This window comes from Puma concolor, chromosome B2 (assembly GCF_028749965.1).
Source record: "Puma concolor isolate L17-30 chromosome B2, mPumCon1.1.hap2, whole genome shotgun sequence".
Classification (NCBI taxonomy): domain Eukaryota; kingdom Metazoa; phylum Chordata; class Mammalia; order Carnivora; family Felidae; genus Puma; species Puma concolor.
Window position 1 is genome coordinate 145818257 of NC_141671.1, and position 14882 is coordinate 145833138.

At 43.2% G+C, this 14882-nt stretch overlaps 1 protein-coding gene across 1 annotated transcript; it reads right to left on the reverse strand.

Annotated features, from left to right (window-relative positions):
- Nucleotides 1-1194: 1194 nt before the first annotated feature.
- Nucleotides 1195-14202, reverse strand: SOD2 (superoxide dismutase 2). Its single transcript, XM_025925646.2, has 5 exons — nucleotides 14042-14202; nucleotides 13493-13695; nucleotides 8507-8623; nucleotides 6612-6791; nucleotides 1195-4102 (listed from the first exon to the last, which is right to left on the reverse strand). The coding sequence occupies exons 1-5, from the start codon at nucleotides 14062-14064 to the stop codon at nucleotides 3957-3959; spliced, it is 669 nt and encodes a 222-aa protein (XP_025781431.1). The 5' UTR covers nucleotides 14065-14202; the 3' UTR covers nucleotides 1195-3956.
- Between the last annotated feature and the right edge of the window lie 680 nt (nucleotides 14203-14882).

Sequence of the window (14882 nt, forward strand, 5' to 3'; positions counted from 1 at the left end):
TCCCAACAGGTGCCCTCCTCAATGCCCACCACCCACTCTCCCCTCCACACCACTTAACAAAAATATTTGAAAATGGGCCTAGAATTGTGTGCTGAGTCGCAAAGACACGAACAAGAATCTTCTGTCCCTGGCCTTCCCAGAGCTTGTGCTTTAGCGGGGGCCGAGACAAAGCTAGAATTACGCTGTGTCAAGACGAGCACTGAGAGCGACAGTGGGACTCAGAACCGCACATCCTTTCCTTTCCACAGTCTGAGGTCTTAGTCTTTTTAATATGTTCCAGAAGAATCTTGAGAACTGCACCTGTTCTCAAGCACACACAGAAGAGCAGAGACTTCACCCAACACAGGTGCACCTCACTTCCCTTTCCAAGATTATCCTTCAAACAGTCCAGGGAAAGATTCATGAGGTAAGCTCATACCCAATACAAGAGTGGATAAAATATCACCAGCCCAGAATTTTATGGAAAAAAAAGAAGTAAACAGCCAATTATCACAAGATGTGCTGTATGTAGTTAGGGCAATATTCTACATCTGGTTAGTGTTCAAAGATGTTGCAACTTTATAATTTAGCATAGAAAATACTATGCTGTTGGGGTGCCTGGGTGGCTCAGTTGGTTGAGCATCTGACTCTTGATTTTGGCTCAGGTCATGACACCAGGGTCATGGGATCAAGCCCCGTGTTGGGCTCCACACTGAGCAAGGAGCCTGCTTAAGATACTCTCTCCGGGGCACCTGGGTGCCTCGGTTGGTTAAGCTGCTCTGACTTCTGCTGAGGTCATGATCTCATGGTTCATGAGTTTGAGCCCCGCATCAGGCTCTGTGCAGACAGCTCAGAGCCTGGAGCCTGCTTCAGATTCTGTGTCTCCCTCTCTCTCTGCCCCTCCCCCACTAGAACTCTGTCTCTAAAATAAATAAACCTTAAAAAATAAAAAAAATTTAAAAAGATTCTCTCCCCCCCCCCACTCTGCCCCTGTCCTGACTCATGCTCTAAAATAAAAAATAAATGAAATAAAAACACTATGTTATTATCAGATGTTACTACAGATATCACTGGAGAGAGTTCATATGCTTTCTGGGTTTTAAGAATGCTTAAAATGCTACTTACATTTACTATCCCTTTCCCACAGAAAACCAGTAAAAATGACAAAGCATTACAGGATTACTAATGTTTTAACACACATGCATAATGCAGACCTTTTTTGATGGTTGGTAGATTCTTTTATTAACAATCAAAAAGCTTCACACTTACAATAGGAAAATAAGTGTTTCTCTATCGATTAATTAAATGAAAACTATCCAGGACTTTATAGGATTTCTGATGTGTGCCAGGTTTGATGCGTACCTAAGAAAACAGGACATTAGCTTGCCAAAATCATTAGGTATGACTGAAAATGAGAAGCAGTAATTTATGAAACATTTACCTAATAGCTTTCCCAAACAGTAGCTCCCCTGAAATCAAAACAGGAAATAGAATTTGTATTTAGACTTAGTTCGAGAGAGGACTCACAACACCAATCAATCTTAATTTTATGGTTCCGGTGGTACTTTTTTTAAAGGTATTCACCGGAAACTCAAATCTCATTTTAAGATCATGAATTTGAGGTGTGCAGTAAAACTGTAATTTCTCAACATCAAAGTTTAATTATTACACAATGGTTCAAGCAGCAGATTCTACCTCAGGCAGTATTTGCCTTGTGTCCTGTTGTCCTTCAGTACTAATCACGCTATGGCGTTTGAAGCACATTTACAACTAGAGCAGGCACTGCTGATTCGGCCACAAAAATCCCTCTTGGATGAACAACACTCGGGTTTATTTCAGAAGCAGCCGCTGTTTTTTTTTTATTTATTTCCACAATGAAAAACCGGGCTAAACAAAATCTTAAAGTCTCATTTTCCACTGGATGATTAAAATCTTTATCTGTAATTTACCTTAGTCTCTTAAAATCTGATGGGGAGGAGAAACCAAAACCTTAGAGAACAGTGTGCTGTCGCTCACTCCCTCAACGTAAAATCGAGGCAAAAATAGAGCCCCATAGAAATTTCAACATTGAATTTTTTTGAAATGCTAAAGCTTAGTAAAAGTCAAAAGGCACTGTATGAATCAGTAGTCTCTGTGTATCTTTGTTAGTTCAATACAAACCATGATCTGCCAGACTATATTCAAAAGCCCATCTTTCAAAAAGTTCTACTTTTCTACATGGTCCATTTAAACAGAGTCACTGCCTTGTTTATATATACGTGTGTGCATACATATGTGTGTATATATCTATATAGGCATGCATGTGTATATATGTATATATGTAAGCAGTAATCACATGACTCCCATCTGTGCTCCACGAAAGTGACTTTACTGTGGGAGAAAGCATGGCAATCTTTGTCTCCAAAGTGTTTTCAATCCAGAAGCACACAAAGAGCTACCACTGGTCTCATCAACACTGCTGACAATTCAGAAAGCCTAAGTACTTTCTACTTGAATTCTAAAACAAAAGCGCCTTAAATTGAAATTTTTTTTAACTTCAGTCTTCAATATTGAAACTGCTAAGTTACTCCATTTTTCCAAGCCAAAAAAAAAAATAGAATAAATTTTGAGGGAAAAAATAATACACTAACTTAGGAAAACATTCTGTTACTGAATAGGTTTAAGAAAAAACCTATATAGAAAAAATATTCCAATAGAAGGCAAAACCTATGTGGGTTGTTCACCACAACATTATTTGAATAAGTAACAATTAGAAACCAATGAAATATTCAGTATCAGAAATGTAAAATTAATTAGGAAGTGTCCAATTGATAAATTATACAGCCAGTAAAAATAAAGAAAATAATGAAACATGGAATGCATGACAATGTTAAGCCAAATTACAGAAAGGATCCCTGCTACATTTAAACAGTCCCACCTGCAAAAGCTAACCAGGAACATAATTTGACATGTTGGGTCACTGGAGTATGGGTATCGTTTGCCTTTACTGAAAGGACTAAACAATATAAAGTTTCTATAGTGACTGTACATTTTTTAAAAGAAAAGATAAAAAATGACAGAGTAACTCAAAAACAAGTCTTCGAAAAGAAATGTTCCTGGATGGGGACACGCTGCTGACCACATCCAGAAACCAACTCCTTTGCCTCTGTGGGCAGGCAGCACCTGATTCAGGCTGGTTCCCCCCACCCCAAGCGATGCTCATGAACAGGACTGGAAGGCGGGGGCAAGTGCCCCGCCAGAATGATCTGTGGCCCCATTCCCAACATTCATTTTATCAACAAGGCCCGAATCTGCCCATTTTGAGCATGTACACAACACATATTTCCGTCTGATGACAAAATTTCACACACAAGTCCTCCTATTTCTCCCAACAGAAAAATTCAAATGCACGACTATTTCCTTGTCATAATAAAGCAATTCTCAACTAGCAATCAAGTTATATTTTTTAAAAGACAAAATGGTGTTAACCCTGTGTAACATGTGACCAAAAATAATTAAAGGCCAATGGGTGATATCTACCAGAAGTACTAGTAGACAGAAGATTACTTACAAAAAGAGTTTTCAATAGAAACACTGAACGTTTCCCTTGGGAAATAAATTTAATCTTCTATAAACAACTGGGACAAAGGACCAGGTTTTCTACAACTGCAATACAATAGGGTCAAAAGGCTTCTCCAGCGGCCCTAAGGGCTGAGATATTTTTGATGGCTTTATGACAATTATAACCTCCTAGCTATTTCAGCTCTTGAAGAAAATGTTCAATCAAGACTAAATCATACAAAGCACTTACTGTTTTCCATTGCCCAATAATAAAATTTGAAAACAGGAAGTTCATAGCATTAAATCATGTTTATCAAATACTTGAAGAACCTACATTAAGAAATGCTACTATAGAGCAGCTTACTGGTATACTACGGTACTCTGCACTGCTATGAAAATAGTCGTAAAAAGCTTATTCTGCTCAGTGTAATGATGTTTTACTTTTTGCAAGCCATGTATCTCTCAGTTACGTTCTCCCAGTTGATTACATTCCAAATAGCTTTTAGATAATCCGGTCTGACATTTTTATACTGAAGGTAATAAGCATGCTCCCACACATCAATCCCCAGCAGTGGAATAAGACCTATTGGAAAGAAGAGGGGAAAAAAAGCAAAAACTGTGAATTTCAATCTGAAATATTATTGTCTCTTCTCGATTATCCTATGCACACCAAATTACCCAAATTACCCTTTGCAAAATTCCCATCCATTTTTCAGCTTCTTTTACAGACAGAAAATTTGCCTAAGAATAAATACCCTATAAAAAATTTGAAGCTTTACTCTTCGAAAATTTTTTTTTAATGTTTATTTATTTGTGAGAGAGAGGTAGGGGGAAGGGCAGAGAGAAAGGGAGACAGGGGATCCGAAGTGGACTCCGTACTGACAGCAGTGAGCCCCACGCAGGTCTTGAACTCACAAACTGTGAGATCATGACCTGAGCTGAAGTCGGATGCTTAATCGACTGAGCCACCCAGGCGCCCTTAAACTTTACTCTTTGGAAGAAAACGTGATAAATAGCAAAAAATTTTTTAAAGACTTGGGAAAATTAAGTACAGTATTTTAACAGCAATGCTTAAAATACCAACAAATCTATCCATGAGGCAATTCTTGGGGGTATCGGTAAGGATGCCATGTTTATGGGGTGGTTGAGCACCTTCCGAAGGTCCCAAGCAGTCAGGGGAGTTTTAGGAAAACTGCTCTGCTCCCAAGGCTAATAATGTCAGTCTTAGAGAATACAAAGCATTTATGAGACATTTATAGAAATAACAGTTAACAAGGAAAACTGAATAGGACTAAAGAAAAAGACACAATTCTTAGAAATGAAATAGTACATGCAAAGAATACTTATATTTATGCAACATTCATTTTCAAAAACTCTCCAACTGAATGACAGCCTCCTCTAGGAAAACAATGATCAACCAGTAGGTGTTGATCAGTGGTGAGCTATGTCATTCATCATTCATTATGAGTAATTAAGGTAACAAAGTTTATAAATGATTTCTCCCCTACATAAATTGCCATGACTTCCACTTATTTTCATTCCAATGGGCTTTCTTCAAGTGGAAGGGAAGCAGGTGTAGCCAGGATTTACCTAGAAATTAGCCTTTTCGGCCAGGTGCCTTCAAAGATATACCCGACTCTCTAGTCGGTGCTCACAAATCTTCTGTTGGTTTTACAAATTCTGTGGCATCTCTTTCCCAAAAGAGCCGTTCAGATTTTGGCTAAATCTGAATATACCCAGGAAAGTGAGTCATGTAAGCAAGTCTGCAGACGTGTGTAGAGGTAGAAAATGTGGCTGAGAGGCGCCTGGGTGCTTTGGCTGGTTAAGCGTCAAGACTCTTGGTTTTAGCCCAGGTCATGATCTCGTGGTCGTGAGATGCAGCCCCGCGTCAGGCTCTGTGCTAGGCTTGGAGCCTGCTTGGGATCCTCCCTCTCTTTCCGCCCCTCCCTCTCTCTCTCTCTCTCTCTCACAAAATAAATAAACCTAAATAAGTTAAGTATCTTTAAAAAAAAAAAAGTAAAGAAAAGAAAACGTGGCTGAGAACTACTTCTGATTGCCATTAAGATGTCACTGTAGGTCTTGGGGTGCCTGGGTGGCTCAGTGAGTTAAACGTCTGACTTCAGCTCAGGTCATGATCTCACGGTTTGTGGGTTCAAGCCTTGCATCAGGCTCTGTGCTGACAGCTCAGAGCCCGGAGCCTGCTTCGTATTCTGTGTCTCCCTCTCTCAAAAATAAATAAACATTAAAAAATAAATTAAAAAACAAAAAAGACATCACTGTAGGTGCATTACATCTGAAGATCAATGTCTCAGGACTATCTCCTAAAGACATTCTAATTCAATCTGGCTCAACATAAAAAAGGAATTGGTGAAGCCAGCCTGGAGCCTCTAAGCCAAATACTTTCCTGGACCAAATCCCCCAAAAGGCAGAAGTCTGGAAACCTGAGCTCTAGTCCCAGTTTGACCACAGGTGCTCAGCAGATAGGCTGCGTCCCAGGGCTGAAGTTGGACTCAGCTTATAGGTCTTTTCCTCTTTTGTGGTGTTTATCCAACTTCAGTGCATGCAATTATGTACGCTGACATGAATTCTGTCCAATGAAGCAGAGTTTATGTTTAAAACATTTTTTGTTAGGGGCACCTGGGGTCTGGGTGGCTCAGTTGGTTGAACGTCCGACTTCAGCTCAGGTCATGATCTCGTGGTCTGTGGGTTCCAGCCCCACATCGGGCTCTGTGCTGACAGCTCGGAGCCTGGAGCCTGCTTCGGATTCTGTGTCTCCTTCTCTCCCTGCCCAACCCCCCCCACCACTCACACTCTGTCTCTCTCTCCTTCAAAAATAAATAAACATTAAAAAAATGTTTTGATAAAAAAAACATTTTTTGTTAATGTATCTGTAAAATTACATGTGCTAATGTTACAAAACATCAAGGACTTTTAGAGCATTTCTGCTTACACGAGGCTCTGGGTATCATCTGTTAAGATTTAGTACATGCTCACGATAGGTTTAACCACTGTTCGTGTTCCCTATTTCAAGGTAAATGCTTTACAGTGAACCATTTCCCACTAATGAATGTGAAATAATTTTCAAAGCTAACCTGTTGTTCCTTCCAGGGGATCCTGGTTAAAACAAGCAGCAATCTGCAAGCGTCCCTGTTCCTTATTGAAACCAAGCCAACCCCAACCTGAGCCTTGGACACCAACAGATACAGTGGTCAACTTCTCTTTAAATTTGTCGAAGGAACCAAAATCACGTTTGATGGCTTCCAGCAATTCCCCTATTTAAAAAACAAATCCAAAAATACCCACAAGTGAACAGACTGCAACAATTACAATCAAGAATTCTATTCCGTATATTAAAATATTCTTGTCGTATGGCACCAGAAACAACTGGACGACCTCATAGGGAAGATGTAACATAACCCAGTGAGCCTAGTTAGCACTGTTACTCCTGCCCTCACACTGGCATCACAAGATCTCACGATTTTAATTCACATGTTTATTACTGAACCAAGTTAGAGCAAGTTCTTCCTTCACTGTGCTATTTCCATCAGAAAAGGAGTAATTTTTTCATTAGCTTCCTCCCCCTTTTACAGAAAACTTTTACTTTGATTTCTACCCTACCTACTCTGTCTCGATTTGGGAATAGTAAAATTTTATGGCTGTTATTTGGTTCTTCCCCACGGCAGCTGAGATCTTTCTTATCACAATTATATAATTTTAAGAAGAGTAATTTTGTCTTTTATCACCGAACTGAGGGTACACTGTAAGAGCTACAGCCCTTTTATTCTCTGGCAATGTAGAATATAATTCTAGATGGAGCACATCAACTAAATCAAGTAGGCTAAAAATATCACTTCTCTTATCCCACTGAGTTAAAAGTAATTATCGTCGTGCCTGGGTGGCTCAGTCATTTAAGTGTCTGACTCTTGATCTCAGCCCAGGTCTTGATCTTAGGATCGTGAGTTCAAGCCCCGCAATTGGAGCCTACTTAAAAAAATTAAAAATTAAAAAATAAAAGTAATTATCTATTATAAGCACAAATGACAGAATAAAGTGGTACAGACAACCCAAACTGGCAAAGTACCACTGGCTGAATATGGGCATATCTGACATTCTGCTAACTCACCAAACGTCAACAGTATTACATCACCGTCTCCACACCTAACTCAGAAAAAAAAAAAAAAAAAAAAAATGTCCAGCTTCCCATGCTGACTTCCCCATTCACCTTTACTTCCAAATGAGACTGCTTATCACAAGTACATGAGATGCTTACCATACACCAATTAAAAACAAACAAACCCACAGAAACTTAAGGTGTGCACCAGAAGCCCAGGGACAAGGAGAGCTCTACTTATGCCCCATACCTTCCCTGGGGTGAGGAGGCTAATTAAAGTCGTCTGGGCCTCCACGCAGGACACGGTAAGTCACATAAACCAGCCAGAGTGAGCAAGGCCATTGGCTCTGTATTCCCCTTGCTACCTGCACGTGTCCTGGAAAACCCAATTTCCTGGGACAACTGACTCTTTATCAGCTGGGGAGAGTAGTAAAATAATAGCAAAAAGCACTATTTGAAGTATTTTACATCTGATAACTTACTTAATGTTCAAAACGGATCTATTATTATCCCTGTACCTTACAGATGAAGGAAGTACAGAATGATCAAGTGTCTTACCCCACCCAGGGCACTCACTTCTTCTAAAAACTCTTTCCTGGTCTTGTTCTAATGTAAAATACAGTACATTTTGACAAAAGTTGACACCATATCTGACACTGTGTGTGTGTGTATGTGTGTATAAAATCTGAAGACACAATAACTCCCTGAATATATTCTCCGTTCCTACATATGTCCCTTTGAAATTCACACCTTTGTTGTACTCCTTGCTAGGAAAAATATGCCACTGTGACACCCCAGAGAGAATTAACGTAAGAAAAGCAACAGCCATTCCTATCATGCACAAATGTAGCTAAGACTGCACCAATATCTACCAACCTTTGGGCTCTCCACCACCCTTAGGGCTCAGGTTCGTCCAGAAGATGGAATGATTGATATGGCCTCCACCATTGAACTTCAGCCCAGGCTGAAGAGCTACCTGAGTTGTAACATCACCTGAAATGTAAAGATGCAAACATATTCTTTAAAATTCTTTCTTCTCAAACGTTCTATGCACCATTTGCTCTCTTTGTAAAACATCAGGTAATCGTACTTGCTTATCTGTAACATCCCTATAGGTCCTAAAATCCCACAATTTCAAGATTCTACAAAAAAAAAAAAAAAAAAAAGATTTACTTAAAAATTATTTGTTCCAGTGGATTTTCAATTTCAATTAGTAACGTGAACAACTAATGAGAGGTCCGGCATCAGGGGCAAAGCTAGTAGAAAATTCTTTCCTGAGCTTCAAAGAAGTGAAAGTTTTCTTGGATAGAAAAGATTTCAGAGGCGCCTGGATGGCTCAGTCAGTTGAGCATCTGACTCTTGATTTTAGCTCAGGGCATGATCCCAGGGTCATAGGATCGAGCCCCGTGTCCGAAGCTCAGTGTGGCTCCTGCTTAAGATCCTTAAGTCTCTCTCTCTCTCTGCCACTCCCCCACTCACTTTCTCTAAAATGAAAAAAAAAAAAATTATAAAAAAAACATTTCAGCAATAACAAAGAGAACAATAGAAAATAGTGGAAGGTTGAAATGTGTGCTTTCACAGACTAAATAGTAAATTTTCAGGGGTGCCTGGCTGGCTCAGTCGGTAGAGCATGTAACTCTTGGGTCTCAGGGTTGTGAGTTTGAGCCCCTCGTTGGAGGTAGAGATTACTTAAAATAAACAAGTAAATAGACTTTTCTTTTTTAAATGGTACATTTTCAGCTCTCATTTTCTAGATAGACAACTATTCATTGGAAAACAGTTCAATGTTACATTAACAAAAAATTCAGCACATTCAAAACTGAACTCGAGAATTTCAATCCCAAAGTTACTCTCCAATGGCCTTCCTCATCACAGCAAGTGCCAGCTATTTTTCACAGGGCACTTTTGATAACTTGTCCTTTCTTACTCCTTACTCCTTTCCTCACATATAGCCCACCAACATACTCACCAGCAAGGCCAGCTCTCCCTTTAAAAAAGATCCACGGGGCCCCTGGGTGGCTCTGTTGGTTGAGCGACCGACTTCGGCTGAGGTCATGATCTCACAGTCCGTGAGTTCGAGCCCCGCGTCGGGCTCTGTGCTGCCAGCTCAGAGCCTGGAGCCTGCTTCTGATTCTGTGTCTCCCTCTCTCTCTGACCCTCCCCCACTCATGCTCTGTCTCTCTCTGCCTCAGAAATAAACAAACATTAAAAAAAAAAATTAAAAAAAAAAAAAAAAAGATCCAGAATCTGACCCCCTCTTGCTAACCTGTGGTACAGACCAGCAGCGTCACCTGCCTGCATCTGAGCCACCACCCCGCCCTGGTCTCCGGCTTCCACATGTGCCCCCCACACTCTGTTCCCAATAGTGGCCGGAGGGCTCCTCTACACCCCAAAGTGAGTGCAGCATCCTTGAGCCAGACCCCTCCAAAGGCTGTTCCTCTCACTCGATGAACCCCAAGTCCCTACAACTGGCTTCAGAGGGGCAAATCATCTGATCCTCTGTGTCTCCTCGCTGGCCCAGCTCTGGCCACACTGGTTTCCCTGCACGTACAACAGGGGCTCGGCATGCGCCCAGCTTACGGCTTCCACTGATGGCGGCTGCCCGTCCCGGAACACCCTTCCTGAAGATAGGCTCGTGGTTTGTTCCCACATCTCTCCTTCAGGCCTCCGCTGAAACGTCACCCTCATCAGGGAAGCCTTTTCAAACCACAAGAGAAAATGGGCACTTCCCCACCACTTCCCCAACCTGTTTTGCTCGAGAGGACTTAAGACCCCTGGCATACTACATATTTATTTACTCATTCATCTGTCTCCCCACCAGAATGAAAGCTCCAATAACAAGGAATTCTTTGCACTGCTGTATCCCAGGGGCTGCTAGATTGCCTCCTACATACCAGGCACTTGATGAATGTTTGTCGATTGACTAGATAATTGAATATATTAAATGTAGCTTTTATGGAAGAAAAATTAATTCTCTGCTATCTGTACTTAAAAAAAAAGTCACATTTGAAGACTTTTTCTACCTTGCTGAACAAGTAGGCAAAATAAAATATTCTTTTCCAGGCCTTCAAGAAACTAAGATTAACTATTAGGAAAAATGGGAATTCCCTTGTTCAAGAAGTCCTGAGTGCTTATGGGACGCCTGGGTGGCTCAGTCGGTTAAGCGGCCGACTTCACCTCAGGTCATGATCTCGCGGTCCGTGAGTTCGAGCCCCGCATCGGGCTCTGTGCTGACAGCTCAGAGCCTGGAGCCTGTTTCAGATTCTGTGTCTCCCTCTCTCTGACCCTCCCCTGTTCATGCTCTGTCTCTGTCTCAAAAATAAATAAATGTTAAAAAAAAAAAATTTAAAAAAAAGAAGTCCTGAGTGCTTATTATTCACCAGACATTAAGAGGCAAAGTGGAAGATACATAGAACCACTGAGGACTCTGTGCTTAGGGAGTTTACATGATAGAAAAGGTTCTCTAATCTGCTCTTTGGGCACATCTCAGAAAGGAGGAGAGGGCCGAGTGATACCAGAATACACAGATAATCTTGGAGAGCTGTTTTAACGTTTATTTATTTTTGAGACAGAGACAGAGCATGAATGGGGGAGGGTCAGAGAGAGGGAGACACAGAATCTGAAACAGGCTCCAGGCTCTGAGCTGTCAGCACAGAGCCTGACGTGGGACTTGAACTCATGGACTGCGAGATCATGACCTGAGCCGAAGTCGGCCGCTTAACCGACTGAGCCACCCAGGTGCCCCTTGGAGAGCTGTTTTAAGATGCCAACTTCTCGTTGTTGTTGTTGTTGTTGTTATGTTTGCAAAATAATTTTCTTACAGATCAGTGTCTTAGTAATTATTCTAGGAAAGTCATCCTAAATATAAATGTTTGTATGTTTATATATTTCTATATACATATACATACACATGTGTATACACGCGCACACACGTTTTATATATATTTATATACATGCATACATACATACACATACACATATACATGCATATATACATATATAAACACATGTGTGTGTGTGTGCGCGCGTATAGTTTTAGTTTTAGAGAAAAGAGCCCAAATGGGGGAGAGGCTCAAGGGGAGAGGGTCAGAGGGAGAGAGAATCCCAAGTAGGCTCCATGCTCAGTCTGGAGCCCAACACAGGGCTTGATTCCACAACCCTGGGATCATGACTCAAGCCAAAATCAAGAGTCAGATGCTCAACCGACTGAGCCATGCAAGAGCCCCTATATTGTTTTCTAATAAATCAACAGTAACTAAATTTTTCTAATGGGAAAGAAACATGCTTATTAAAAACTAGCTTAATAATTGCAGTCTCTTAAAGTTTAATCATTTTTAAGTTTTAATAGAAATTTGGGGAGCACCTAGCTTAGTCGGTAGAATATGGAATTCTTGATCTCAGGGTTGTGAGTTTGAGCCCCACATTGGGCATAGAGCTTGCATTAAAAAATAATAATGGGGGCGCCTGGGTGGCGCAGTCGGTTAAGCGTCCGACTTCAGCCAGGTCACGATCTCGCGGTCCGTGAGTTCGAGCCCCGCGTCAGGCTCTGGGCTGATGGCTCAGAGCCTGGAGCCTGTTTCCGACTCTGTGTCTCCCTTTCTCTCTCTGCCCCTCCCCCGTTCATGCTCTGTCTCTCTCTGTCCCAAAAATAAATAAACGTTGAAAAAAAAAAAATTTTTTTTAAATAATAATGATGATAACAGAAATTTGGGAGGCTTTAATATCTGCTTTTAAGAATACTTTTCTTAAGTTCAACATTTTCTTTGGTTTCCATTTTTTTCCTGTAAAATACAATAAAAGTTAAATACTTCTGTTTGAAAAGTATTTATTTACTTCCTTATAATGAGATCGATGATGTTATTTCACTTACATTACTGCCCCAAATTTTCAAACATCAAAATTTAACCCTTCAATAGTCTTTAAAATATTTTTTTTAAATAAATAAAAGAAAAAGCTCTGCAGGTATTTAGTAACTTATAGGCAACACAGCACAACATAATGTAAAGCTTTTTCAGTAGCTTCTGTTACACAAGTAAAGATGTGATTGCGCAAGGAAAGGATTGAAATTCAAGTTGTTTTTAAAATATTGAAAAGAAAGGTTCAAGTTGTCAGATGTTGTCACGCAGGAAACAATTTCACAATCGGGATATTCCCCACCTTGTCATCATTACCACATCTTTCCCGAATTTGTTATTTTCTAAAACCCCGAACCTTTTCCCGAACAAGTACCAAACTTTTTCCCCATGCTCCAGGTTCCTGTCACAAATCTTCCAGAATGTGGCAATTTCCTCTTGTTTCTGTTTAGCCAATTACTTCGTCCACAACCGGGCTGAAATACTACACTTTCCCGCTAGATGCCCCCATTCAACAAGCTGCCACTGTCTGAAATTTACCCAACAAATTTCAGAGGGCTGGACGTCATCAAAAACATGCTTAAGAAAAAAAATACGTTTTGAACTGTGTAGCGTATTAAGCAATACATACAATTATTTTCCTCCTGCAAGCCACTGATCGATAGACTGAAAAGTGCAATACTATTTTGTACAGAGACATTAAAACACGGCATTTTCGTACACATCCCCAGACCCAGACCCACAAAGTCCACACACGACTGGTTTTGTCGACTGAGCTCTTTAAAAACTGAAGTGTGACGTCCATATGATAGTGTTACGCTGAATTCTAAAGTATTAGTAAATAACCACAAGCCTGTTCAGTTTCCCACAAAATGGGCACCTTCCTTGTGAAGTCTGACCCCTGGTTGGGTTCAAGAGCGCGTGGAGCGGCCCCACGGAACCGAGGGGCACCGCGTCGCCGTCACGTTTCCCCGCGCGGTTTCTCACCGGCGGGCGGCCTGGCACCTACCCTTCTCCAGCGCCTCTCGATACCGCTCCTCGAGAACGTTCAGGTTGTTCACGTAGGTCGCGTGGTGCTTGCTGTGGTGCAGCTGCATGATCTGGGCGTTGATGTGAGGCTCCAGGGCGCCATAATCGTACGGCAAGTCGGGGAGGCTGTGCTTCTGCCTGGAACCCAGAGCCCCCAGCGCCGGCACCAGCGTCCTGCTCGAGCTGGAAAGAGAGCAGACACACACACCGATTCGCTCACGTGTCTACGCAGACAGGGCTGTGGACGTCCCGGGGCATCCGGGCCTTTCTATCGCTTGCTCGCTCGCCCTCCACATTCTCTGAAGCATTAAACGGCGCCGCCACAGCACCCGGATGCGCTCAGAGGCCACCTGCCCTCTGGCAGGGACGCCCGCGGCGTCCCCGCCACGCCGCGTCCCCGTAGGTACCCGGGAGACGCCGCGCCAGCGCGGGTACGGAGGGAGCGGGGCCGCTGGAGGAGGCCGCCCGCACCCCTCGCCCTCGGGGCCGTGACCCGTCCCCGCTGCTACGCGCCGCTCGGGCGCCTCACCTGAGCGCTGCCCGGGACAACATAGTGAGCGATCCCGCTAGCCGCTTTCCTGAATTCGAGTCACCGCGCCGACCCACCGGCGTACACTGACCCGCGTCCCCCGCGGCGCCGCAAGGACACCGCCGTCCTCCACGGGCTCCGCCCCCTGCGCCCGCCGCTCCCACACCGGGGGTGGGGGACGCGCAGCGCGCCGTCTCCGCTGCCTGCGCCAGCCCGCCCCCTTTGGGGGCCCAGGGGACCCGAGAAAGAGGCACATGAGGGACCTTATTCAGGGAGTCAGAAGAACCGCAGCGCTCACCTGCCCGCTTCTGTGCGTGTGGCCAAAAGAAAGGCCATGCTTCCCCCCACCTCCACGGTGTAAGATGGTACGACCTGAAGCCCCGCCCCCTCGGAGGTCCGCGGGGAGGGCCTTGGCTGGTGGGGCCGGTGCTTCCCCGCCTCTTAGCTGCTGCCGGCACGCCGGGGTCGGCCTGCGGTCCGGCGACCTCCTCGGAGCGAAAGCTGCGGTTTCCCTGAGCTGGCTTGGCGCGCCCTAGCGGGCCAGGATCCCTCAGTGAGGAGGGTCCTGGGCGCTGGTAAGGTGTAGCAACAATGCTCCTCTAACCACTGCCAGGAGTGACCTTGCTTTTCTAATGGACTTGACCTTCGGGCCGGAGCCAAGCCCAGGGCCGTCTGATAATAGTGTTACTAAACACGATGTGCCAGGGACTACGCAGCGGTGTTTATATACATTGATCTTTATTTCACTCCTGGGTGACCCCAGGCGACAGTAATGAGCTCACTAAATTTTAGCAGGTTGCCCTGAGCACACAGTTAATAAGTAAAATAGCGGATTAGAACC